At 39.8% G+C, this 24,217-nt stretch overlaps 1 protein-coding gene across 1 annotated transcript in view; it reads right to left on the bottom strand.

Moving 5' to 3' along the window:
* Positions 1-23,948, bottom strand: part of MOSMO (modulator of smoothened) — a 73,674-nt gene extending 49,726 nt beyond the window's left edge. The window contains exon 1 of the mRNA XM_023225010.3: positions 23,635-23,948. Within this exon, the coding sequence (XP_023080778.1) occupies positions 23,635-23,740 (106 nt within the window). The 5' untranslated portion in view covers positions 23,741-23,948. The remainder of the gene's footprint in view (positions 1-23,634) is intronic.
* Between the last annotated feature and the right edge of the window lie 269 nt (positions 23,949-24,217).

The raw sequence follows: 24,217 nt of genomic DNA, 5'->3' as shown, positions 1-24,217 counted from the left end.
CCTATATTGGTAGTAGGAATGTAAAATGGTACAACCACTTTGGAAAACAGTCTGATAGTTCCTCAAAAAGTTAAAGACACAATTACTGTATGACTCAGCAATTTCACTGCTAAGTATATATGCAAGGGAAATGAAAATGTATGTCCGTACAAAAACGTGTACATGGTTCACAGAGGCATTATTCGTAACAGTCACAAAAAGTAGAAAGAACCCAAATGTCTACTTACTGATGAATGGAAAAATAAAATGTGGTATATCCATACAATGAAATATCATTTGGTAATAAAAATGAAGTACTGATACATGCTGCAATATGTATGAACCTTGGCATTATGCTAAGTGACAGAAGCCAGTCACAAAAGACCACGTTATGATTTCCTTTATATGAAATATCCAAATAGGTAAACTATATAGAAACAGAAAGTACATTAGTAGTTACTTAGGAGTAGGGTAGTTGGAGGGGTGCTAGCTAAAAGGTACAGGCTTTCTTTTCGAGGTGACAAAAATGTTTTAAAATCAACTGTGGTGATGATTATATAACTGTGAATATGCTAAAGAAACAATGAAATGTACACTTTAAAGGGGTAAACTGTATGATGTGAATTATACCTCCATAAACCTGTTTTAAAAAGAAAACTGGAATTATATTTCATTATAGCTCTTCATTATCTAGTCCCTGTTTCCCCATCCAGAGTCATGTGATGCCACTGCTTCCCTCAAACTCCTCCTGGCACACTGAGCTTCCAGGACCCCTACATGTAATATATTCGTTTAAATCTCTGAGTCTTCCTTCTACCTGGAACATTCTTACAGCTCTTCCTTCTCTAGCCAAATCCTATTTGTTCTTTACAACTTGGCTTAGATGTCATTCCTCTATGTAGTTGTTTCTAAACTTCCATGCCTGAGTTAGAGGCACATCTAATATGCTTCAACTGCAATATGCACTTAACTACTATTTTAGCACTTTTCTTATTGACTTCTGATCAACTGTTTAATTGTATCTCCCACTAAAACTGGGTCTTATTTATTGCAGGTTGACCTAGAGAAGGTAAAAAAACACTTTTCAAAAAATAGGATGAACTAATCATAAATCAGAATCACTTTGGTAATCATTTGTCAGCTCAGAAGAATGCTTAAAATAAAAATAAAAAAAAGACTGGGTGTGGTGGCTCACGCCTGTAATCCCAGCACTTTGGGAGGCCAAGGTAGGCAGATCACTTGAGGCCAGGAATTCAAGACCAGCCTGGTCCACATGGCAAAACCCCGTCTCTACTAAAAATACAAGAATTAGTCAGGTGTGGTGGTGCATGCCTGTAACACCAGCCACTAGGGAGGCTGAGAATCACCTGAACCTGGGAGGCAGAGGTTGCAGTGAGCCGAGATTGTGCCAGTTCAATCCAGCCTGGGCAACAGGGTGAGACTCTGTCTCAAAAAACAGGGAGGGGAATAGTTAAAAACAAAAAAGAGTCGCAAACTGCTGGAAATACTTAATTGTGAAGAGAAAAGTACTAATGCATAATTTGCCTAAGAAATATGCACTTAATGTTCAGACACTAAGGAAGTTTGCAAAAGGAAAAATAATGACACTGTCTTAACTGAACAGGCTTTGTGCACGTTTAACTTGACTGTTTGGAAAATACGGTTTTGATTTTCAAATATGTTGACTGTATTTGAATCTTTTCTATAGTGATGTATGATAGGTTCTGGATCCCAGTGAACATCTATCTGCCTGCAGAGTCAGACCCAAGAGAGTACTAAGGCTCAGTGCATTCTTATCAATTCTAAGTAAGGGTGAAGGTAGAACAAATAGTACAGACTCCATCTAGAGTCTAAAATAACATGGTGATTTCCTTTGTGTAGATTTCTTCAACCTTAAGTTTGAATGGGCTTCAATAAGCAATTTTGCTAGGAAACTTCCAGAATTTGCTGGGGAGAGTAGAGTGGAGAAGCATGAATTTATGGTGACAGGAGTCAGAAGAAAACAATACTTTGAGACTAATTTTTCTGTGAAGCTGTTTAGCAATCTGGTAACTTAGAAATTCTGGCCAGATGCCGTGGCTCATGCCTGTAATCGCAGCATTTCGGGAGGTCAAGGTAAGACTGAGCCCAGGAGTTTGAGAGCAGCCTGGACAACATGGTGAAACCCCACCTCTACAAAAAATAAAATAATTAGTTGGGCATGGTAGTGTCCATTCCTGTAGTCCCAGCTACATGAGAGGCTGAGATAGAAGGATTGCTTGAGCCTAGGACGTAAAAGTTGCGGTGAGCTATGATTGCACCACTATACTCCAGCCTGGGCAATAGTGAGAAATGCTGTCTCTAAATAAATAAATAAATAAATAAATAAATAAGTTAATTAATTCTACTAAAAGTCCAAATAACTGCTTAAAAGCCTTTAAGAATGCAACAGCACTTTTCTGTCCAGCAGACTTAAGTGTCTAAAGTCCCAGGTCAGGTGACTGCAAAGCCACATTTTGGTGATGAAACTGAAGGAGAGGAAAAAGCTTTAAAACAGGAGAATTCTGAAGAAAAGGAAAGAGAATTTTCTGAAACTATAAGATCTACAATGATGTACATGACAGTAAGGTATGCTGGATTTCTTCCCTAGACAGATGACAAGGCTAGAAGTCTCTAAATGGCAACTCAAGAAATAACTATAGGCAACCCTATTTCATTTTATGAATCATACATGTACCTAACAGCCCAGAGAATGCGTTCAAAATTGGAGGTATTTAAAATGTCAAGAATGCACATTAAACCATCTGACTTTTAGGACTTTAAAAAATATAAATATAGCTGGGCGTGGTGGCTCACACCTGTAATCCCAGCACTTTGGGAGGCTGAGGTGGGCAGATAACGAGGTCAGGAGTTCAAGACCAGCCTGGCCAACATGGTGAAATCCTGTCTCTACTAAAAATACAAAAATTAGCTGGGCATGGTGGCAGGTGTCTATAATCCCAGCTACTGGGGAGGCTGAGACAGGAGAATCCCTTGACCTTGGGAGGTGGAGTTTGCAGTGAACCGAGATTGCACCATTGCACTCCAACCTGGGCAACAAGAGCAAAACTCCATCTCAAAACAAACAAACAAACAAACATAGCAGCGGGTACAGGAAACAACGCTCTGATAACATACACTCATTCAAGCCTATGGGAGTGAGGGAAGGTTAAGTAGAGTATAAACATGGGAAAACGTAAAACGGGTAATTTACATCACCTTTGGAAAAGTAAAGTTGTAGAAAGAGAAAAATTAAAGAAAATAGGACTCAGTAGATTATATATAATTCCTAGAAGAGGCTAAGTATAGTGAAATGTCAATTAAAAAAGAAAGCAGTTGTTTTAGAAGTAAACACCCATCAGATGTTTATAGAGTAGTAATTATGTGATCCTGATGTTAAGATCCTCTCTTTTTAAGTTGTTGTTTAATGGGTGTAGAGTTTTGGTTTTGCAAGATGAAAAGAGCTTTGTAGATGGATCGGGGTGACGGTGGTAAAACAGTGTGAATAAACTCAATGCCACTGAACTGTACACTTAAAAATGGTTAATATGGTAAATTTTGTTATGTATATTTTATCAAAATTAAAAAAATAAAACCATAAAAAAGATCCTCTCTTTTTAAATTCCAGGGTCCAGTAGCCCTATCCATATTGCTAAAATGATTCTAACAAAGCAAATATTATAACTTCTACACTACTTGTAACTGAGTAATCATAATAAAGGAAAGTTATATTTGTATGGATGGATGTATATGCATATGCACACATGTGTTTGGTATAATGATTACATTCTGAAAACTTGAAGAAGGGAAAACTCCAGTAGTTTAACTGAAGATAGAGATTTTTATTATGATCCCATATACTTTACATCTTCTGGATAAAAGACATACATCTTTTCAAAATGGATGGTACAACCTAGGAAGAGAACTGACACCAATAAATTCGAACTATACAAATCTAATGACCTAAAAAACAGACCTTAAAAATGAAAACTGCAACCAGATGTTCTTTCAAAAGGTTATGGTTAACTAGCCATAATAAAACTCCTGGAGACTGCTCTTTATGGCTTCAGTGAGCCAACTGTCCCCAAAGGAATATAGATATTTTCATATTGAGGCAGAGAAACTGAAGGCAAGGGCTAGGGGCAGGAAACAAATGAGAAATTCTCAATTTTCTTGTCACTGTACAAGTAGAGTAGGTGTTTAGCAGCTTGCTTTCTCACTTCCCAAACAGCATCTTCAGTGTTTTGGTTCAGAAAAATCTATTTTTGTCCTAAATTCTACTTTAAAACCTTGAGATTAAAATAAAGGGCACTCTGATAAAAAATTTTCTGTCCCTATCCCTCATAAATCTGGAGGAGAAAAAGGAGAGGAATGAGGATAAATAATAATAGCTGCCACTATATTTTGAGTACTTTCTCAGTGCTGGGTGTAGTATTAAGTGCTTTATGTGTGCTCATTTAATTCTCAAAACAATTCAATGAGGAAACTGAGTAAGAGGCTACATGATAAGGTACCAGCTAGAAAGAGTTGGTTAGAAGATGAACCAAGTCTAATTCCACAGCTGTGCTCAAAGTTTACTACTTAGGAATACTTTCGTATAACGGTTAAATTTTTCTTGAATGTTTGTCCCGAGAGTTAAAACTTTAGAAACATTAACAAAGATGTCTCATAAACACTGATTTCCCTAGACAAGTGGCGCATTTTCCACAAACCGCTATTTTGGACAGAAAATACTAAAATAATTTTCTCCAGGTGTTTAGAAATTCAGTTAACCTAATGAAAGGACTATAACACAGTTTTGCATTCTTACTTGTGATATAAAGCATTTTTTCAAATTAATCTGATTGCCCACCTTACTTCCTTTTAAAATTATGTTTAAATCCTCGTCCTAGATTTTCTTGAGAATTTCTCTGGTATATTACATAGAATTATATTTTAAAGCCACACACTGTAAAGACAGTTTAGAAGTGATTTAAAAAATGGAATTTCACTTTGATTCTGTTAATTCAAGAAGAGGATCTTCAAATGCTGTAATTTTTAAAAAGTTTGGAGACTTGCTACACGAATACTTTAAGCAAGAGCTAAATTCCTGAACAGTTTAACCCCTCTGATCATTTTTACTCAGAATTTCAAATAGCAGTTTGTGTACCCAAGTTATTTACATATTTTCTTCCTTAATCATCACCTTTTCAAAGGACAGAGTTCATTTAACAACTGGTTATTATGTCCTAGTTTTATTGCTATTTTTATTTGCTTTAATGAATGAATCATTTCCAAAACCAGTTTATAAAGTAAGACTCGTTTCTGCTATTTCATGTAAAAAGCACAGGTCCAACAGCTGCATTCTTTTACACCCCTTCCTGTATGTCTCACCATCAAATCACCATAAGACATCCTAAATTACAAACAGATTAATGTCTTTAAGAATGCAATTCTCAGGCTGGGCACGGTGGCTCACGCCTGTAATCCCAGCACTTTGGGAGGCCGAGGTGGGCGGATCACCTGAGGTCAGGAGATCGAGACCAGCCTGGCCAACATGGTGAAACCCTGTCTCTACTAAAAATACAAAAATTAGTCTGGCTTGGGGGTACGTGCCTGTCATCCCAGCTACTCAGGAGGCTGAGGCAGCAGGATCACTGGAACCTGGAAGGTGGAGGTTGCAGTGAGCCAAAATTGCACCACTGCACTCCAACCTGGGCGACAGAGGGAGATCCTGTCTCAAAAAAAATAATAAAAAAAAAAAAAAAAAGAGAGAGAGAGAGAATGCAATTCTCTCATATCCAACTTCCAGACTTAGTTATCATATAGACCACAAGTAATTATGACTTGGACACTAGCTAATATTCCAGGAACTAGTTATTGGTGAAGTAGGAGGAATTAGGAAAAAAGCTATTAGGTCATGTAGGTCATCTCAGAATTTGTAAAGAATGGGTAGGTCAAATACCCCTTAGGAAAGCAGATTTCAAAAAACGAGGCCTGATTACATGGAATGAAATTATTGAAAAAAGGGGATTCAAATGGTTACTAAGTTCTTGAAAATGTGGTTCTAATAATTACAGAGGGTGTTAATAAGAGAGAGGTACGAAACAAACCAGGATGGTTGGCACAGGACTCATCAGAAACAGCACACTATAAAAACAGCAATGTGGTTTAATGACTGCAGCACCATTTAATGCCAGGTAAATCATTCCCTTCTTTGAATATGCTTCTTCAACAGCAAAATGGGGACATTTCCCCTGCAGAGCTGTTGTAGGGGGTTTGTTACCCACTAAGATCAGTATTTCTTTGTAGTTCTTTTCGTCCTTAGGTTATATCCCATCATTAAGGGAGCACAGTCAGAGTTCTATGTTGAAAAGTTACTTGATAATTCTTTTTTTCCTTGATGGTTACATGATTAATTTGATATACTGTTAGGCTCACTGATTTCAATTTGTATTCAATATTGAAATTTACTTTTTTCAATAGTTAGTAAGACTACTCTTCTAACCATTGTGGTCAGTTGTCCATGGACTAGTATTTATATGTAAACAGTAGAATCAGTATGGTAACATTTATATCTACAACTTAATATTTATTACAACAAAGTATTTATGATCAATTTTGAGATAACTGCCTAAGGCTCCTGAAAAAGACTATAGCTAAGGATCTTCAAAAGTTAGTCTGATTAACTTCAGTTGACACTTACATAGTGCTATGTGCCAAGCACTGTAAGTGTTTTATATACATGAAACAGACCTCTGAGGTATGTTGCCCAAGATCATGCTGCTAGTAAGGTGAACAGATAGATTTTTTTTTTTTTTAAGATAGGGTCTTGTTCCATTGCCCCGGTTGCAGTGCAGTGGCACAATCATAGCTCACTGCAGTCTTGAACTCCTATGCTCAAGCAATCCTTCTGCCTCAGCCTCCCGAGTAGCTAGGACTACGGGCACACACCATCATGACTAGCAATTTAAAAAAAATGTTTGCAGAGATGCGGTCTTGCTTTGTTGCCCAGGTTGGTTTCAAACTCCTGGGCTCAAGCGATCCTCCCATCTCAGCCTCCCAAAGTGCTGAGATTACAGGCACATGAGCTCCCATGTCCAGAGAGAACAGGCAGAATTTGAACCTAGGCTCTACAGTCTGTGCTGTTAGCCACTTTAATATGTCTCCAGCATTCTAACTGATTATACATATGTTTCTGCCATAAATAGGAGCCACAAAACTTAAACCTTTTCTGGTTTACTTAAATGTGTGACCTTAAGAAAATTATTGTATCATAACTTTCCCACTATTAAAAATGTTTTCAGCCAGGCGCGGTGGCTCCCTCCTGTAATTCCAGCACTTTGGGAGGCTGAGGCGGGCGGATCACAAGGTCAAGAGATCAAGACCATCCTGGTCAACATGGTGAAACCCCGTCTCCACTAAAATTACAAAAATTAGCTGGGTGTGGTGGCAAGCACCTATAGTCCCAGCTACTCAGGAGGCTGAGGCAGGAGAAGCGCTTGAACCCTGGAGGTGGAGGTTGCAGTGAGCCGAGATCATGACACTGTCCTCCAGCCTGGTGACAGAGCGAGATTCCGTCTCAAAAAAAAAAAAAAAAAAAAAAAAAAAAGTTTTCAAAGATAATCAATTGTAGACTAAGTCTCTTATACATATTTGTAAATATTATTTAGGCCAAGTCAACTGCTCTACCTAACCACTAATTTCACTCATTCAATCAACATTCATTAAACACTGTTGGAAGTTAAAGTGAGTCAATTTATTCTCCTGTCTTCTCCAAATCCCACTGAAATGACCAAAGACTGGCCACTGAAATGGCCACTATAATATACCAAAGAAACTGTCTAGAAGATCTAGGTCCAGGATTTCAATATAATTTTAAAACAAAGGTTAGCAATTAATTTGAAAATATATGCTTTATATCAGAATTAAGAATGTAAAATAGTGTTATAGTCCTTTTGTTGGATAAACTAAGCTTCTTAAGAATATATATATGCAATTTATACAAAATTCTATAGCAGTATGAGAAAATGACAAGAATACCATCAACAAAGCAGAATCACTGAAGAGTTTCTTGAATCTGTACAAGAGAAAATAGGTTCACAGAAAAGGACTAAGTACCTCTGCAGCCTGTATCAATACAGTCAAAAGACAGTCTTCTTCATTAGATAAGTTGATGGATTTTCTAAAAAAAACTCAGTAAAACCCCAAGCTCAGAGAAACAGGAGCTGAGCACAGCAGAGGGCTATTTATTGGTAAAGACAATGGAAACTGACCACTGAGGATGGCTGATGATATCTGTACCCTGAACTTTTTCATCTGAGTATGAACTGCTTGAATGGCCAAGTTGGATATTTGCCACAACAGGCTCCTAGAGAGGAAGGGTAGAGCACAGTAGGGGGTGATGAATAAGAGATACAATATTTTAGCTAATTCTAGGCTAATAAAAAGAGAAAAAAAGCAGTGCCCAGCAACTTACAGAGGCAAAAAATAAGAGAAATAGCACAGCAGGGAAAACACATAATGTACCCAACATCCCTGATAACTGTCAAGATAGTCACAATAAAGGATAATTAAACATTAAATACAGCGTAGTCCACTTAAAGCCAACATCTTACTTAACCAATGGTGCAATTCTAAATGGTTACACCATAATAGCTACCTACTGAACGGCAAGAACTTCAGAAAGAGTCTGAGGTTTCCAGGATTAGTCCTGTATTAGCAACATGTCAACATAAAAGAGTTTGTCTTCTAATCCTAATCCACTAAATCTTATCCGGAGTAGGACTCTAAAAGGTGATTTAGTAGGCTGATATATGACTGTCTACATTTGTTTTAACTAAGATTCTTTGCTATGGTTTCTTAAGTGACTCAGTTTAAAAAATTTTTAAACCCAAAGTATTTTGTCTACAGGACAAAAAAAAAAAAAAAAAAAAGAGAGTCTCATATTTTATGTTTCATCATAAGAAAATGAATAAGACTATACGATAAATTATCTTACAGGCTACCTGTGATTATCAATCATCCTTTACATTTAGAACCCTTGACTGACACTTGGTTACTGTCTTAGTCCATTTGGGCTGCTATAAGAAAGGACCAGCTGGCTTAAAAGCAATTAAAATTCATTTCTTACATTTCTGGAGGCTGGAAATCTGAGATCAGGGTGCCAGCAAGGTCCGGTTCTGGTGAGGGTCTTCCAGGTTGCCAACTGGTAACTTCTCATTGTATCTTCATATAGCAGAAAGTGGGCTAGGCCTCTTTTTAATCACCTCCCCAAATCCCCTCTGCCTAATACCACCATATTGGGGGTCAGGATTTCAACATGTGAATTTGGAAGGAGGGGTGCATTCAGTCCACCCCTCAACTAACCTCAACTAATGAGGTTAGGGTCATGGTTTACATACCTAGCCAGTTGGGGAAATCTACCCTAGGACTACAGATTACATCCATAACCCAGTTAGCAAATGTTGGCTAGTGTAGGAAGGTTGACAGGATGCTAGTAGCTTAGTACAATCTGTCATCACACTTGAAAAATCCCCAAATACACATTACCTTTGATATGCAGTACAGCACTTACATACAAACATTTGGATAGGCTGTCTGGTACTCTTAGTGCGCTGAGGTGGAAGAAGGTAGCAATCCAAGTATCAGGGGCATGGTTACAATGTACATTGTGAAAGTGATACCGGCAGGGCAGGGCCGGGGCAGTGGCTCACGCCTGTAATCCCAGCACTTTGGGAGGTCAGGGTGGGAGAACTGCTTGAGTTCAGGAGTTCGAAACCAGCCTGGGCAACATAGCGAGACTATTTTTTTTAATTAAAAAAAAAAAAAAAGTGATTATGGGCAGCCAGGGATAAAACAATGATATATCCTACTTTAAAAACATCAGGTTGCTTTCAGTGACTGTATGGTGGGCAAATAATCAACTGCAATGTTTATGTTCTATGCATCAAATGTGTTAAGAAATTAATCCATTTAGTTGCTTAACCACAATAACAACAGTTACCGTGTATGCCTGTACTGTGGTAGATGTTTCAGATACATTAACTGTAATTCTTACAACCACCCTTCATGGTAAGAAGTATTATCCCCATTTATACATGAAAAAACTATAGCTCAGAGGCCAAGAAACAGGCTCAAAGCCCCTCAGCTGGTAAACAGCAGAACCAGAATTTGAACTGGGTTCTGCCTTCTACCATATACATATATATATACACACACACACACATACATACATATATATATATATATATATATATATATATATTTTTTTTTTTTTTTTTGAGACAGGGTCTCACTCTGTCACCCAGGCTGGAGTGCAGTGGTCCAGTCTCAGCTCAGTGCAACCTCCACCTCCCAGGCTCATGAGATCCTCCCACCTACGCATCCTGAGTAGCTGGGACTACAAGAACATGCCATCACACCAGGTTAATTTTTGTATTTTTTGTAGACACGGGGTTTCGTCATGTTGCCCAGGCTGGTCTTGAACTCCTTAAGCTCAAGCGATCTGCCCACCTCGGCCTCTCAGAGTGTTGGGACTACAGGTGTGAGCCCAGTCCCCATACTCTTTTAACTATAACTTTCTGAATAAAATACTTCCTAATAATTTAACATATCATATACACTCACTTCTATTTTCAAGTAAGAGGATATTCATGAAGATGAAGAGGGGACAGGAACTATTTTTCAGTTGGGGGAAAATACAGAATAACAAAATTTAGGTAAATTTTCAAGCACAAACAAAACATCTATGGGAAAGCCAGAATTAGAACCCAGACTTCAATATATGTACTCAAGTTAAAAAGACTTAATCTGCATCTTATCATACTTAAACTCGCATACAAAACACTGTTTTTCTCCTTACTCTATCCAACCATAGAGGTCCCCTCAACAAACAGTAACCATTCTAGATCAGACTAATGGCCCTTCCCATGAGCACAGATGAGGAACACTGGATTCAACCTCTTCCATTTCATCTTGCTTCCTCATGGGAGAGATTATTTACCCATTACAAGTTCCTCACCACCCCCTGCCCACCCCCACCATAGCAAACTACACATATCATATGCACATGCATGTACTCATACACATCTTCCTCAGCTCCACTGAGTTAACTCTACCTCAGGTTATTCCACTTCAGGAAACCTCTTATACATACATTCTCCGTAATTCCTCTGATAGGGCAATTTATAAGCCAGAAAACCCAAAACATGTTGACATATTTAAGAAGAATCTCAGTGAACAACTATATCACATAGGAGGAATGTTGTAAGCTTTGAAGTCAAACTGATCAAGAATCAGAGAAATAAGCTGCCCTTTCTTATTTCTTTTTATCTTTTGAAAATGCAAATAGTAAAGCAACTGTATTGCTTTCTACTATTTTGTTGCTGCAGAAGTATTTCAACTACAACATGGTCTTGTGGGCTAGCCTAGAAATCTAACTTCCATATTGATCCAGAGAATCAACAAAACAACCTATAAATTAAGTTTCATGTTATAATGTTAAAGTCAGGAATATTATATAGCAGCTGGACTTCATTTTCCAAATGAAAACCAACTGACACTTTTTTTTTTGGAGATGGAGTTTTTGCTCTTGTTGCCCAGGTTGGAGTGCAACGACAAGATCTCAGCTCACCACAACACAACCTCCGCCTCCCGGGTTCAAGGGATTCTCCTGCCTCAGCCTCCTGAGTAGCTGGGATTACAGGGATGCGCCACCACACCTGGCTAATTTTGTATTTTTAGTAGAGACGGGGTTTCTCCATGTTGGTCAGGCTGGTCTTAAACTCCCGACATCAGCTGATCCGCCCTCCTCGGCCTCCCAAAGTGCTGAGATTACAGGCGTGAGCCACTGCACCCAGCCCCATCTGATACATTTTTTTAAAAATGAAGCCTGAATTCTATGGATATGCAGATAATTTGATATGTAACAATTTAAGTATCATACTTGTGAAAATGAGATAAGACTGGGGGTGCCAAATATTCCTGTCTTCTGAGCTCTAGTCCCTTTCTTCTTGCATATCCTACTCTCACCTCAAACAGAACATGTCTAAATCAAGTCCACAAATTTTTTTTTTTTTTTTTTTTTTTTAAGACAGTCTCGCTCTGCCACCCAGGCTGGAGTGCAATAGCGTGATCATGGCTCACTGCAACCTCCGCCTCCCAGGTTCACACCATTCTCCTGCCTCAGCCTCCTGAGTAGCTGGGACTACAGGCGCCCACCCCCACGCCTGGCTAACTTTTTGTATTTTCAGTAGAGACGGGGTTTCACCGTGTTAGCCAGGATGGTCTCAATTTCTTGACCTCGTGATCCGCCCGCCTGGGCCTCCCAAAGTGCTGGGATTACAGGCATGAGCCACTGCTTCAGGCCAACTCCTCACTTTTTACAATCACCTCACTCTCTAAATTCCCAATTTTATTCCCTAGCCCAGATTCAAAATCTTAGTGTTAACCATAACATTTCCTCTTTCCTGTCATGTGCAAGCTTAGACTAAATGCTGCCTAAGATACAGAGATCAATAAATCATATTCCCTGCTCTGAAAGAACTTAAAAAAACTATACTAGAAAAAAAATTATACTAGAAAATAGGGCAAGTACCACACAAATAACCATGATACAAATATGCTACCATAAAAAATGTGCAAAGTGTTACCAAGGAGTGGGGGGGAACCACTTTAGGTAAGGGATCAAAAAAGGTTTCATGAAGATAGCAGCTGATATGCTCAGAAGATGGGTAGGATACTGATAAAACAGGGACCAGAGAGAGTGAGAGGGTCAAAGAATTACAGATGAGAATACAGACTGTACATAGGAAACAGAAAGTAATACAGAGGGGCTAGAATGTACATGCATGCAGGGAAAAAAAAGCAGGATCTAAGGCCAGAAAGTATTATAAGTTGGAGCCAGACTGTGAAAATCCTTGAGTGTCTTTTGTTCTGTGGAAGATGAAGTCACTGAAGGTTTCTGGTATAAGCACATGCAATAGTTAAGAGCCAGGATCCACTGAGTGACATTAGGCAAGTGACTTTTCTGTACTTTCATAGGGCTGTCTAAATAACAGCACTTACACAGGGGCGTTGTGGGGATCAATTAACACATGTAAAGTGTCTAGAAAAGAATCTGTCACAAAGTAAATGCTATACAAGTATTTATTATTCTATTTGTTCTTTAGAAAGATAAAATAAGTTGCAAAACAGAGAAATGGACTGGAATAGAAATTTCACTGCCTTCTATCTTCCTTTACTCACGCCATTCCCTTTTTAAGAACAAGAACCACCCAAGTCTTCCTTATTACTCATTATTAAATGTATCATCTGTTAAACTAAAATTCCACCTCCTCTCTGATTGCCTGATCATATGCATATGTTGGTACATACTCACAAGGTACAAGACATGCAAGATACAATTTTATCTTTCCAGGGTATAGGGTACCTCAAGGACTTTTTCATTTGCTTAAACATAATCTCTAATTATTTCACTACAGATTCCTTACAGACCACAAATGCGTCAATAGCATTTGTTGCAAGACAGTCTGGAATGAAGTTCAAAGGCACAGGGAATATCTATGGGAAGATTTTTAAAATATTCATAGTAAATTAAAGATTTCTTTTATCAAAATGATGGTACTTTATAAACGAAATGGTCATATCTCTGTGATAGTCCAAGTGGCCTTAAAGATTTTTGTCTTCGGAGGTCAGTGTCCTGATCAGCAGAACTGATCTGAACACGGCCTATTTTTGAAAAGAACTTCTATTATTATGGCTGAAATTAGACCCAACAATGTTCCAGGTAAACAACTTACTGTGAATATATTGCAATAATGAAATTTTGTTCTTCCTTTTTCTTACTTGACCCACCCAACTGCATTTTTTTCTACCCCTGTTTAATCTCTAACTATAGCAGTATATGGTCCCTAGTTGAACAGATCTATATTAAACGTCAACAGCTGCCTTTTTGCTCAATATATACAATGGCAAGTGTCAAAATGCCAAATGTGACATTTTATTTATAGCTAAAGCTAGTATAATGAGACACACAAAAAAGTGCAGCCTTTTGCTAATTAAAAAAATAAAAATAAAGGAGTGATTCAAAGATATGTCAGTTTGCTTCAAAAATGAATTGGAGTTACACACTGAAATTTCCCTTAAGCACACTATACATGTTAGTTGGTACATACTCACAAATACATGTAAGTACCATTGATAGCAACACCCAAACCCAAATGCTCTTTATTTTGTCAACTCTAAAGCAATAAACCCCAAAGGAACATCACATTCTACTTGCTCACTGTGTATCTGGCAAGAATTCTCCTCCGTGTAATTTGCAGTTAACAAAAGAATGCACAGTAAAGTTTAAAAACACAGTATATTTAAGTGAAATACACAGTATATTTAAGTGAAATACACAGTAAGGGTATATTATTGAAAAATGATTTTAATCCAGGTACCTATTTTTAGGTATCCTGATATTCAAAGATCTTCAGGTTTCCTCATGGCTCTTATCCAAGCCTCTTTAGGATTTCTACAACAGCTTTCCCAACATTACTTTTCAGTTTGTAGTCGATAATGGATGAAAAACCGCTACTTTCAATCTGTTGTTATCAACTGGATCAGGTTTTCTAATTATAAAGCCTCTAGCTGCTTAGTTGGACAAGGAATTCTAGAAAGTACTGGGAAAAAAATGTGTAGTTTCAGAACTTGAAAATACAACATCCTGACAACCAGAAAGACATGAATGTCATGTTATATAAACCATCACAAAGGTAAGGCTGTAAATATGAAATTTATACCTATATTCTTGTCACTGCTGCCACTGTACAACCTAATTTCCTGGGTCTCTTAGAGAAGCATATCAAACATGGTCACTATGTAAATAATTATGCATTCGGGTTCATGAACAAGTTCTTATTTATAATTCAACGGTAACAATTTCATAAACAGGAACACTTCATTACATGTCTAAATTTCCCCTATAAGAGTATGCAATATGGCCCACTGCCTAAGTATGCATTGAAATGGGTTATGGAAAAAATGAACTCATAGTTGCATTACAGAAGCTAGTAACTAGAAAAAAATTTATTCCATAAACTAAATCTTCAGTGATACTGCTTGCCAGGTTTCTATAAAGAACCAACTATCTCATATATTTCAAACTTATTTTCACACTTCGAGGTGAGAAAAATTGACTTGATACTCCAACTGTACTACCAGCTCTTAAATCCCTTTAAAAATAACTTCTGAACTAAATGATCTTAACAATACACTGTGGTTAATACTCTTTAACCCACAGGAGAACAAAGTTGGAGTCTACACCTGCATAACTATTAGAAGTGCTGAAAGAGGTATTAATCAGGTCTAAATGATTTAATTTTTATTAATAAAAACCCTCAACTGCAACTTGTCTAAGATCAATTACATGGCTCATAAAGAGTGGGACTGGGACTCGGCTACACGTCAGTTTGCCCCAAAGCCTGTGTGCCATTTCCACTATGCTAGGCTGTCTTTCATGTAGAAAACCTCTTCAATCTGTTCCAGCAACATCTAAACCCAAGTACTCCTTGGTTTTGGTAGTTACATGTGTTCCGTAAGTGTATATTACCACAACAACTGACTATGCAATCGCTCTTCCCAGATTGGACCCAGCTGGGTTCACAAACATTCAAATACAGACACACCATGTTGCCTTAAATCTCTTTCTGGAACAAGGCAGGGTATAAGTAAATAAATAAGACAGTACAAAAGGGAAACGCTAAAAAATCCAGATGTTTTGATCTTTTATATAATAAATGACTAACATTTGAGCATTTACTATGTATTGGACAATGTGCTAGTCTATTATATGCCACATTTTATTTCCTCACAACTATCCTTTGAGGTAAATATATTGTCTCCATTTTATAACTGAAAAATCATATTACATGCCCCAAATCATAAAGCTAATAAAAAGGGAATCCAAGAATCAAAATGAGATACGCCTGACTCCAATCCTACAGAACCATTTTACTATACTGTAACTCCAACACAAACTCAGTATTTACCAGGAAAGGGATTAAACAATGATGTTTTTGGTCACACTAAACAGAACAGTGGAGAACTGATATATGTAATTATTACTATGCAAAATTTGAAAGCAGCAAAATAAGGAAGGACTCAGTAAGTATGGCCAATCTAACAAATGCATCAGCAGTCTTTACTCTAAATTTTTTTCTTCTGAATTTCCTTCTTTTAGTGATTTCCATTTACTCATGCCTGCTGTTCATGTTCTTAATCCTAAATTCCCCTTCTCCAAAAACATTTAGGCTTATTTATACTCTTAAGTCTGAAGTGGTTTTATCTCTGTTGGTAATGGTAAAAGAGATGATGTTTGGAACTAAGGTTGTAAAGGAAATATTAATGCTTTGTTCAGGAGATCTAACTTCCTATTGGAAAATCTGGTCTACCCTGGGAATTCACAGTATCATAAATGATCTCAAGCTTTAAGCATGTCCTATGACTACTGTAAAAAGACCGGTTTTTGAATTTTTATTGATAATTATTACTTGATAAGCTGACATAAATTATACTGATAATGTCACTTTTTCAAAAACCACATTTAAAAAACGTCTTTAATCACTTTATCTTCATAGCCTTTTATGCTTGGAAGTAAAGAACTGAGTGGTCCAAATGTCCACCAACTGATGAATGGCTAAATAAATGTGGTCTATCCATTTAATGGAATACTTGGCAATAAAAAAGAAATACATAGCCAAGTGTGGTAGCATGCATCTATAGTCCCAGCTACTTGGGAGGCTGAGGCTGGAGGACTGCTTGAGCCCAGGAGTTTGAGTCCAGCCTGGGCAACATAGCAAGATCCTGTCTCTTAAAGAAAAAAAAAAGCCATGACATGGAAGAACTTTGAAAATATTATGCTAAGTTTAAGAAGCCAGTCACAAAGGATCACATAGATTCTATGATTGGAAATGTTCAGAATAGGCCAATCAACAGACAGAAAGCATATTAGGGGTTGCCTAGGAGGATGAGACACCTCTAAGCCTAGTCTTGGAGTAATGAAATGTTCTAAAATGGACTATGGTGATGGTAGCACATAACTTTATGAAGATACTAAAAGCCACTGATTTGTATACTTTAAATACTTTATTTGTATACTTTAAATGGATAAATATTATTATGTGAATTACATCTCAATAAAGTTGTTTAAAAAATTTACTGGAAATAGGCTCAAAAGGCTAATGAAGAAATATTATTAATGCTTTTTAAATTCAAGGAGAACACAATCTCAAAATTTTTGCCCTTTTAGGTAACCAAATCCCATCCTTCTCTATAAATCATGTCCAAAGTGATTAATAAAATGAAGTTTGAGACAGGTTTGTTTAACAACTGATGTTACAGAGTTCTTTCATGTCAAAGTACCTTTGTGATCACTGAAGTTGTCACAGTTCCAGGGAAAGGACTTATGATTTAATCATTTTCTATTACTTAATGAACAGGTCTGCTTAAGCAACTTGTAATTTTAATGTTTTAAACTTAGGATCCCCAATGCATAGGCCAGGATCTACTTGTAGATCTTGAACCCTTATGAGACAGATGTCAAGCTCCACAGTCCCTTAACTGAAGCTTCCCAGAGTTTCCTATGAAGTAGGAGGTAGCAGAATAGGAAATGACACCCCTCACCAAGTCTTTCACTTCCCTGAACACCTGCCAATCTTTAGACCTGAGGAAAATGAAAACTCTTCCTCACAAAATGTCAGACATATAGCGGGTTTTAAACAGGTAAGTCTTGCTTCTTATTCCCGATTTTACTATCCATGAGCAATGGAGACCAGAGGGAGAGGACAGAATCCTGTTAGCATAATACTTTTAGCTTATTGAGTCTCCTCACTCAATCCTTGTCAGGTAACGAGGAGTGACTTCATGTGACTGGTAGTTTAGAAGAAAAAACTGGGCATATGTGATCCAACATTTTGCCTTTGGAAGCACTCATCTCTCCTCTGTCATGCTGGAAGTGTTATAGGGGCAGGTCCCCCAGTTCTGTCTGGGAATGGATAGTTAAGTCTGCTTAATTTTGAGGTCCAGGAGTAGGAAGTCACTTGCCCCCAAATGTAAGTGACATTCTCCAATATCCTCTCTTAGTAATAACATAATATTTTAGCCCCTAAATACCTTATTTCTTTTTTGCCCCTCAACTAGTTCAGAATACAAACAGGGAAGAACATGTCAGTTTTTGAGACCTCCCTAAACAGTAACATCCCATCCAATTTTAAAAACAACAAGAATGAAAATATCTTCAGAAATGAATACATTAACCTTAACTTCGTTATGACAAACTGTAACATGAATATGATAACCACTTTAGGGAAATTTTGATGAGACATAAGGGAGAATTCTTTCAGCTACTTGAAGGAGACTTTGGGGAACATCTGGAAATCTTCATAAAGAACATAAGGCAAATCCATCTAGGATGATTAGGATTATGGTCACTGAAATCCTTGCTGTGAGGGGATAATGCCTCCCTCACTAAAGGGATCTGTAGACCATTTATATTTAGAGAAGCAGCTTTCCTTAACTGTTTATCTTGTTAAAATTAACTAACACTAATTCCCGCACCCCCAACAAAAAGTCTCTTCAGGGGTGAGAAGAGAGCGACAGTGAAATTAAGAAGCTTGTACAAAGCAAAGACTATCACTTTAAGACTGAAACCCAAGTCTCCTTCTTTCCCTCTTCTGTAATCTGGGAAAACCTCCAGCCACTGAAGAATTTTAATTTCACTTAAGGTAAGTAAAAGGTGTGCATAAATAACATATAAGTAATACTTTAGTGAAGAATTTCCTTCAATGGAGTCTTTGCAGCACTGAAACTCAAATCTCACATGTAAAGCACTGCTATGTGGGGGGAAATGTGAAAATGACTATTTTACATTGGCCAAATATAAACATCCTAAGGAATCAGATCAAGTAATGGATGTCAAAGTGCTTCAAAAACTATGAGGCATTATATAAAATCAAAGATACTGCTACTGATATTGAGTTCCAGTAACCAGCAGAAATTCGACCTTAGCATGGCAGAATTATGTAATTTTGTCACTGTATTCATCTACCATTTAATATTTTTGGTTACACTAACAGAAAGAGTCTTCATTAGAGTGTCTTCCCCCATACATATAATATGATGTTTCAGATCTTCAAAAGTTTGTGCATAATCCACAAGCCATTACAACAAGCAGATGAAATGTTAATCACATAGGTGAAAATGAAAGGCATGTACTTTCTCTGTATCTAGACCAAGACAATAAAAACATGAAAAACTCTGCTGTCCAAAGTATCGTCCATAATCTTATAGTAACATAGTTTATCAATAGGGATTTTAGGAAGTTACTCTTCTTCTTTTTTTTTTCCTATTTCCTTCTACGGTAATTCAAGCAGAAGCTGAGGACAGAGATTAGACTAGATTAGACTATGGAGATGAGAGACTGGAAGAGGAAGAACAGCATGGAAGTGGCAAAGAAAGTCCAAAGCCAAGAGGGCCATATATTTAACTTGTTCTAAGCACGGCTGTATTATCCTTAATGTCTCCTTATTTCCTAGAACATCTAATAGAGAAAACGTCATTTCTCACAGTTCTGGGCTTTCATTTCAAAACTGGATTCTGACACCTGTTCTTATAAACTAGAACAGCAATATAACAATACGTAATTTTTACTGAGCATTTACTGTGTGTCAGGTACTGTTCTAAATGTTTTACATGGGTTAACTCAGTTAATTACCACAATACCCAAATGAGACGGGTACTTTTATTATCCCTAAGGCTAAAGAACCTGCCCTAAAGCTACAGAGCTATGAAGTGATGAAGTCTAGACTTGAATTCTCAAACTTTCCCTTAGTAGTTCACTGCAGTGGTTTTCCAGTTACATTCTGCAGACTCTTTCAGCTCCAAAAGTTCTGTTTCTAAAATACATTTTATCCTGTTTAAAAACTGCAATGAAAACATCATGATCAAAACTAGAGACTGAATATAATACACCAAAGGGAACCAACACATTAACTTTTTGTTGCTGGGTTAAGTCACTTTTGTGCAGCTCTTGAAATAAAGCTAGACCTGTCATCACTGAGATCTTATTTGAACTTCTTGTAAATGTTTCATTGATTTGGAAGGTGTAACTCTGCACTTTTTTTTTTTTTAACTCAAGACTACATCTGCCTGCTCAGGTGAGACTGTACAGCATACAAGCTCAAGCATAACAGTAAACAAAGGAACATACATACTATCCCATTTGTTTTACGTTTCGGGGGGCTTACTGCCTGACATGTAAGGTAAGAAATACATGCTAGATAAGAATTTTTAAAACTTCCTATGTTCCCACTATCTCTTATTCCTCTTTCTAGCCATAATATTTAACGGAATGGTATCCTGAGATGGCAAGGAAAACTTTTAGAAAAAAAGAATCACTTCCTCCATCCCACATCAGCCACATATTGTCACCGTTACGCTCTGGACCTTGTGCCTACCATCCCCTGTCATTCCACTTTGCTGTACTGATCACTCCCACTCTGACTGGTCTTCAATTTTATTGGGCCCCCTATTCTACTGGCCATGTACCATCTGCTTTTCGACTGACCAATCCATTAGTTTTTATTCACTTTCACTCTTTATCCAGCTGATACTCCATAAGCCATCATTACAATACTTTGGCCACTATCCTAAATACCTTGGCTGCTCTGTCATTTTGTTGCAACGTATCTGGCAAACCCTAACCTTGAATGAAGCCTTCACATTATTCTTTATTATTCATTATTGTATATGAGGCTTTCACATTATTCTTCATGTTTCCTTATTTCCAAGAACACCTGGAAAATTCACCTACCTCAGTACCAAAGCGACTGAGCACTACTAGAAAAGGTCAAGAGGGCAGATGGGTTATCACACTGTATGCTCATGACCTCAACTTCCACGACGCATCAGTGCTGCTTCGAGAATCCTACTTATCACTGTTGGCAAGCTTTCTCTGCAATTATTTTTTTCTAACAGTTTATATTTCCTCAGACTTTGGACATTCATCGCTCCCATCTCCGTGGCAACTCACAGCCAATTTTGCCTCCAAATTTGAAAGAGTTATACTCATTCTATCCTTGCTTTCTTCAGAATACAAGAGGAGCTTGCCTCTTTTTTTTTTTTTTTTTTTTTTTTGACGGAGTACCACTCTGTCGCCCAGGTTGGAGTGCAGTGGCACAATCTCCGCTCACTGCAACCTCCACCTCCCGGGTTCAAGCGGTTTTTTTTTTTTTTTGCCTCAGCTTCCGGAGTAGCTGGGATGACAGGCATGCACCACTGCGCCCGGCTAATTTTTTTGTATTTTTAGTAGAGACAGGGTTTCGCCATGTTGGCCAGGATGGTCTCAAACTCCTGTCCTCAGGTTATCCGCCCGTCTTGGCCTCCCAAAGTGCTGGGATTACAGGCATGAGCCACCATGCCCGGCTATGCCCTTTTCCATCTTTGGAATGTTTTGCTATCACTTATCTTTCTTCTCTTTCATATGTAACAATTCTTCTCTTTCAACTATATCTTTTGCATGAACATTTAGTCTGTTTTATCTATTGGGATTCTATCTAAAACTTCTTTGTAGAAAGGTTCTTTCTGCTAGAGCACTGAAACCCCTTATCCCCTAAGTAAAGCCTGAAAGTCAGTCTCATAAAAGGAGTCAATCCACATATAAGTAGGATAAAAACATCAACAGGTCATGAACTGGATGTCATACATGTAACCGTGTTAAGTTGTTGGGCAGCAACAATATTTTCGTTAACAAAGCCCATAGTACCACCAAATTCGAAACCATCCTGATTCTTTCTTCGTATATTTTACTATTAAGAGTTCTGCTAAAACTCTACAGGCAAGAAAAGTAGCAGAATTTTTAGAGTGTTATTTTAATAACCAGTGAATCTGACAGCATGATTTTGTGTTACTAGGTCTACATCGGGGGAGAGGAGGGAGGGAGGAGGAAGCAACAAATGTCCCAGCTACCACTCTTTTTCTAAGAGCTAAAAATATTGCAGGATAAATACAGAACCATAAGTAATACTTAAAAAGTAAGTTTTGACAGCACAGTGATCCTTTTTTTTTTTTTTTTTTTTTTGAGACAGAGTCTCGCTCTGTCACCCAGGCTGGAGTGCAGTGGCCCGATCTCAGCTCACTGCAACCTCCACCTCCCCGGTTCAAGCGATTCTCCTGCCTCAGCCTCCTGAGTAGCTGGGATTACAGGTGCGTGCCACATGCTCGGTTTTTTTTTTTTTTTTTTTGTATTTTCAGTAGAGAGGAGGTTTCGCCATGTTGGTCAGGCTAGTCTCGAACTCCTAACCTCCTGATCCCCCCGCCTCGGCCTCCCAAAGTGCATGAGCCACCGCGCCCGGCCGCAGTTTTACAAGAAATTATCCACGGAGGGAGCTTGACATTCCCAACCCACCAATAGTTTCTTCACCTGCACTGAATAAGCAGTTAAAAAACAGGACCATTCCTTAAATCGGAGCAGCTCTCCTGACAGCTGTTTACATTAATTAAGGTTTGGTCTCACAGGTTTGGGAGAGGGGGAGAAAGAGAGGCGGAAGAGTGGAGGAAGGAGAGGTAGCAGGGAAAGAAGTGGCCCAAGCTGAGAAAAATCTTGAAGGCGCATTCACCTGGGGTACCCTTCAGAAAGATGCCCGCCTCTTTCCCGAGGGCACCACCTTGCCTCTCCCGCCCACAGCTCCGTGGTGTTACAGCAAGCACTGCTCCCGCTGCCGGGCTGCCTGCAACTCTGATGTGTTATTTTGTAACTACTATTAAGATCTCTCCAGCGTTTTTGTGATGCGCTGGGATGAAAGACGCTTCATAAAATGAGGTTTATTATTAGTAGTATTATAGCTCCCGGGCCTAAAATAAAGCAAAATTATAACCACATACACACTTCAAAGGGAAAATCCGAAGCCACAAGCGTCTCAAACACTGCCAAGCGGGTAGGGGATGGGCGGGGGCGGGGGTGTAGAGGGGCTCCAATCCGGCGCCCCCCACTCCCACCAACCCCACTAGCTCTTCCAACACCCACCATTCACCCTGCCTGGTGGGGTCTGCACCCACAGCCCGAGCTCGCTCCCGGCCGCAGCTTCCTCTGGTGGTGGAAGGTCTGGAGTCGGACCTGACCCCTCTCGGCCTCCTCTCGCCCACCAGCTCTCTAGCGGCTCCCGCACTGCCCCGCAGCCTGCCTCACTCCCAGCCCCAGCCTCTCCGCCTGGTTTCTAATTTCCTTGCAAGAGCCTCAGTTTCCTCCCGTCTGCCACCTTGACTTTTTTTTTTTTTTAATCCAGAACGAAGCTGGTTCCTCTGCGATCCCTCACATGGGAGGGCTGCTCCCCTCCTCCCCGGTCCGGGACTCGCCAGCCTAGCCCAGGTCTCCTCGGCCACTTTTCACCCAGCCTGGGGCGCCTCTCCCCTGAGCCCGGGGGTCCCGCTGGCGCCCGGCGGCTTCCTCTTCTCTATCCCCTTCCTACGCGGCCCGGGTCTCCCCTCCGCCCCCGGTCTCCTCAGGCTAGCCCCCGGCCGGGACCCTCCACCCCGTCCTCCCCTCAGTCCGGGTCTCGCCCCCCTCGCGTCGCCCTCAGCCAATCCCCCTCCCGGCCCCGCGCGCCTGCCGCTCACCCGCAGACTCCCCGGTGTTGATCCAGTCCGGGTTGGCGATGCTGGCGATGGCGAAGATATCGGCAGCCAGAAAGAGACATCCTGAGATGATGGTCAGTTTATCCATCTCCCCGCCCCGCTCCCCCCACCCCCCGAGCCCCGGACAGGCAGCGGCCTCACGCCTCCCGCCCCATGGGCCGCCGCCGCGGCCCGGAGTCCCCGCGCCGCTGCCTCGCGCCCACTCGGCCCCCGCGCGCCGCTCGCGCCCTCCGCGCGCCCGGGACCAGCAGCCGCGGCGCGGCCCGCACAGACGGAACCGCCGCCCGCCCCGGAACTGCTCGGCCCGCCCGCCCCTCACCCGGAAGCGAAGCCTGGGCGCTGGCGAGGCCGGTGCCGGCTCACCGGCAGCCGCACCCTCGCTCCGTCCTCCAGGCTCGGCAGGCCGCCCTGGGCCCCTCCCTGCACTGCCTGCCTCGACGTTCTAGACCCGGACCCGACCGGCCTGGCTCCGGTCCCTGCCCCGGGTCCCGGTCTCTTCCGGCAAGCCACGCCACCTCTTGGCTTTCTGCCCACTAATAAGATTGTTGTCGTTGTTGATGACGGG

The sequence above is a fragment of the Piliocolobus tephrosceles genome, chromosome 17, assembly GCF_002776525.5.
Source record: "Piliocolobus tephrosceles isolate RC106 chromosome 17, ASM277652v3, whole genome shotgun sequence".
Lineage (NCBI taxonomy): Eukaryota > Metazoa > Chordata > Mammalia > Primates > Cercopithecidae > Piliocolobus > Piliocolobus tephrosceles.
The sequence above is the reverse complement of the archived record's forward strand: the minus strand, read 5'-3'. Positions and strand labels throughout refer to the sequence as shown.